General features: G+C 42.6%; 1 protein-coding gene across 1 annotated transcript in view; it reads right to left on the bottom strand.

Annotated features, from left to right (window-relative positions):
- CHD1L (chromodomain helicase DNA binding protein 1-like) overlaps nt 1-3675 on the bottom strand; it is a 22868-nt gene that overhangs the window by 9787 nt on the left and 9406 nt on the right. The window contains exons 9-11 of the mRNA XM_009998257.1: nt 3050-3142; nt 2526-2622; nt 1048-1121 (exon numbers count right to left, since the gene is read on the bottom strand). Of these exons, the coding sequence (XP_009996559.1) occupies nt 1048-1121; nt 2526-2622; nt 3050-3142 (264 nt within the window). The remainder of the gene's footprint in view (nt 1-1047; nt 1122-2525; nt 2623-3049; nt 3143-3675) is intronic.

Genomic DNA, 3675 nt, shown 5'->3' on the forward strand with positions numbered 1-3675 from the left:
ATGTTTCTGAAATTCTGTCTGTGCTCCTACCCTCTTACCTCACTCTCTATTGTCGTCCTGCTGTCCTAATCTTCTTATTGCAAACCCTGCTGGCTTGATTCGCATTCTACTGCCTTCAGACTACTTCATTCTTTCCCAGTTAAACCTCATATAAACTGAAGTTGTTACCCTGACTTCCAGATTGACTGTCGGCAAAGGGTAATTTAGCTGAGGTTCTTAGCATTTAATTTAATGCTTGGAAACACAACAGGAAAATTCAGAGCCAAAGTAAAAGAATGTCAGCGTAGAGTCCCATTTCAGACTATTCTGTGCTGGCTGTTGGCCCCACAAAACAGGCCAACAACCATCGGATCCTCCTTATGCAAACTCCCATGGCCTTCAATGTGTGCTTTCCTGTGAGCAAGCAGTATGGAATATGGCTCTGCATTTGGCTTTATCCTGCATTATTAGCTGTCCAAAACCATAAACACCAAACAAAAGCCTCTTTCATGGGAAATCCTAAGTAGGCATGGAGCCATGTGGACTGAAACAAAAAGAAAACATCCCAAGCACACTTTGCTAACCTTGCCAAAAATGGTCTAATCCAGCCTGCCCTCACAGAGATGCTGGGGCCCCACTGCCAACAACTGTTTTAATCAAAAATTAATTTCCTGGTATGAATGTGGCCCAAGTTGTGCTTTGTGCTGGACAAACTGAATCTAGAGCTAGCCTACTGCCTTCAGTGCAATTACATCAGGACTCAGGTACATAACTAAACACAGTACATAATGAAACACTGCTACCCTGACATCTGTTAGCTCCATTTTATGGAGGAACAATATTTAAGTGCCAGCTCACTTCAGGCAGGTGGTAGCACAACAAAGTGCTGAACTCAATATCCTCCAACTCGTAGAATCACTTCAAGAACATAGTTTTTATCAAAGAAGTAGTAATAAATACTCATCACTGCCCCTTCTTTGTCCCAGGCAGATGAGCCAAATCAGAGGAACTATATATGGCAGAGTACTTTAGCATAAGCCCTCTACTGCCAAAGTGTGCAGAACATACCTCTATAGTCCATGTAATCTTGCAGGATATCAAGCAGTTGAGTCATCTGAGAAAAGAGCAAGACACGGTGGCCACTGAAAGAAGAACATGAAACACATGAGCCTCAACATACTGTGACAACATTTCAGTGTGGTAGAAGGGTTACAATAGCTTAATCAATCACTGTTATATAGCAAGGCCTCACTACCTCTGTACACTAAGCCTCACAGAGCCATGGCCCATTATTCCCTCACCATTTTCAGCTTTGAATGGTTCCATCCCAATAGAACCACTTAGCTTCATCTGCCATTGTCAGTTGCAATGTTTAGAGTGTGGAGTCACAGAGAGGTAACAAGGCTCTGGCACAGCTCTGCTGCTGGCTGGATGCAGCCTGGTGAGGATCCAAAGGAGCCTGTCTAAAAGGATCCTCAGCCTCAACCTAGCTAACATCATGAGGTCATCCCCACCATGGCCAAACCAGACTGTTCTCAAGTCACACATGACAAATGATGGAATAATGTAATAGCAGCATCTCTGACAGTAGAGTGTTTCCTCGTTCAGCAAATGACCCTCAAAGATCAAACTCTGCCTACAATCTTGAATTAAGTGAGTGAATCAACTCCACTCCCTTCCAGCTGTAGGCCTCAGACAGTGCTGTGTTTAAATCAGATTTCTCTGTAAAGCAGAACACAGGGGTCTTCAAGTCCAGAATTTGCACAGGGCAAAGGCATTCAAGGGAGAGGCACCCATGCAAATGGTGCTATACAGCAGAAGAACAAAGACCTCCACAACCACACCAGAACTTCCCAAGGTCTGCTGAAGTTCTGTCCTTTTGAAGTAGCCAAAGGGAAAATGCAGCTTAATTAAGAGAGAAGGTAGAAATTGCATCATGCAGGAGGCACTCCTTCACATACTGTTCAATAATGCAAACTGCCATTCAATTTGCCTCCCATCTGAGAGCTGGAAGTAAATATCCAAGGTGCTTGGGTTCCAGGTTCTGAAGTTACCAGAGCTCAACACAAGGAGTTCTGAATGTCAATCTCAAAGCTGAAGCTCTTGGTTTTCAGTCCTGTCCAATTTATTTTTCATGTTTGCTGTGCATTCTGTCTCCCAGATTAACACAGACATGGTAGCACAAAGGAATTCAGCTGGTGCATTGGAAGCCCCACAGTCAAACCAAGTATGCTGAACACCATGACAGATGGTGATTGTCCCAGGTTCCCAAATATGAGAACATGTGAGAGAGTTAGTGAAGTGTTTTGAGAAATGTTTGCAGAGAAGCTACAAAATCTTTGAGGTTCCTCTACCATCTCTAATGCAACTCTTGATACTGAAATTACATCTTCCAGGTAGTCAGTAACTTGCAGTAAATAGGGCAATGTTTGCGTTGTGATGAATATCTGCTCCATCTATGGCTAAATAAGGTAGTTTGCCTTCCCAGTTTACCTCTTCTCCCTATGTCAACCCCACCCTATCTTCCTCACCCCCACATGACATACCCAGCATACAAGAATGAAAGGAGCTTATCCAACAAGCACATCTTGCCACTGGCTTCAACAATATGGTCTCCAATCTCAAAGGGTTCTGGCTCAACACCTGGAAAAGAAAGGAGTTTCAGAAGCACACCTAACACTACTATGCAAATAATAGCCCTGTGGCAAACCTCAGTGGGTTTGTACTGCTAACTATTGCCAAGTAGAGCCCTGTGATGTTTGCTTGAGAAGCAGTTGCCCTCCTCTGTCTCTAAAGAACACCCTTGGTAGCTCACAAAGCATTGTGATTTCATTGTTTAGGTGAGAGCTGCAGTAATAAACTCAGACTTCACACAGTCCCCTACTTCATTTCTCATTCTCAGCTGTTATGTGTTGGAACTGGTCACAAACTAGCAGCTGCTACTGATACAAGTACAACACTGCTTATTACTTGCTACTTCTAAGTATTACACTGCCAAGCAATAATAGAAAAACACTGCGTAAATCAGGAATGTTTTTCTATTTCAAGACAGAGAAAAGAGCTTTCTTACCATTGAAAAGGTACGGGTGGGCAACACACTTCCGAAGCTGAATTAAGACATTCTGAAGTGTAACCTTCCTTCCTGTTTCACTTTCAAATGCATCTGGAACAAAAAGCACAGAGAAGGAACTGAGCAGGAAAGCCCATGCTCCATCACGAATGCGACTGGGAATGTCTGGGTACTGATCACTGCTTCAGCACTGGAGTTCCTCTCTCTGCATATCACATTTGCATTTGAATTTTCCATCTCAAGGCTAATATGCCTGTTTTAATGGACGAGATTTCCCTTACATTTTTTGGACAAGCCTTTAGAAATAAGACCCCTAATGAACACAACTCTGCCTTGTCGAACTCCATGGAACATTCTGGACTCCCTGGAAAGGGACATTATCATTTTTCTGAGAGTGAATTATAGATGTAGAAACCATCAAAAATAGTGAAAGAAACACGGTGTACTTAATTTTAATTTTCCAACAAAAAAAGTAATACACACAGTCAAGATCACCTTTGCAACCAGAAAGAAAGGTTTTAAGAAGCATTTTTGTGAGAAGATAAAGGATACGTGCACATACACCGACTTAAAAAGAATGTTCAGATTGCCTGGTGATGTTAATGCAAAGTGTTAACCCTAGAAGA

This window comes from Chaetura pelagica, unplaced genomic scaffold (genome assembly GCF_000747805.2).
Source record: "Chaetura pelagica isolate M959 unplaced genomic scaffold, ChaPel_1.0 scaffold65, whole genome shotgun sequence".
Lineage (NCBI taxonomy): Eukaryota > Metazoa > Chordata > Aves > Apodiformes > Apodidae > Chaetura > Chaetura pelagica.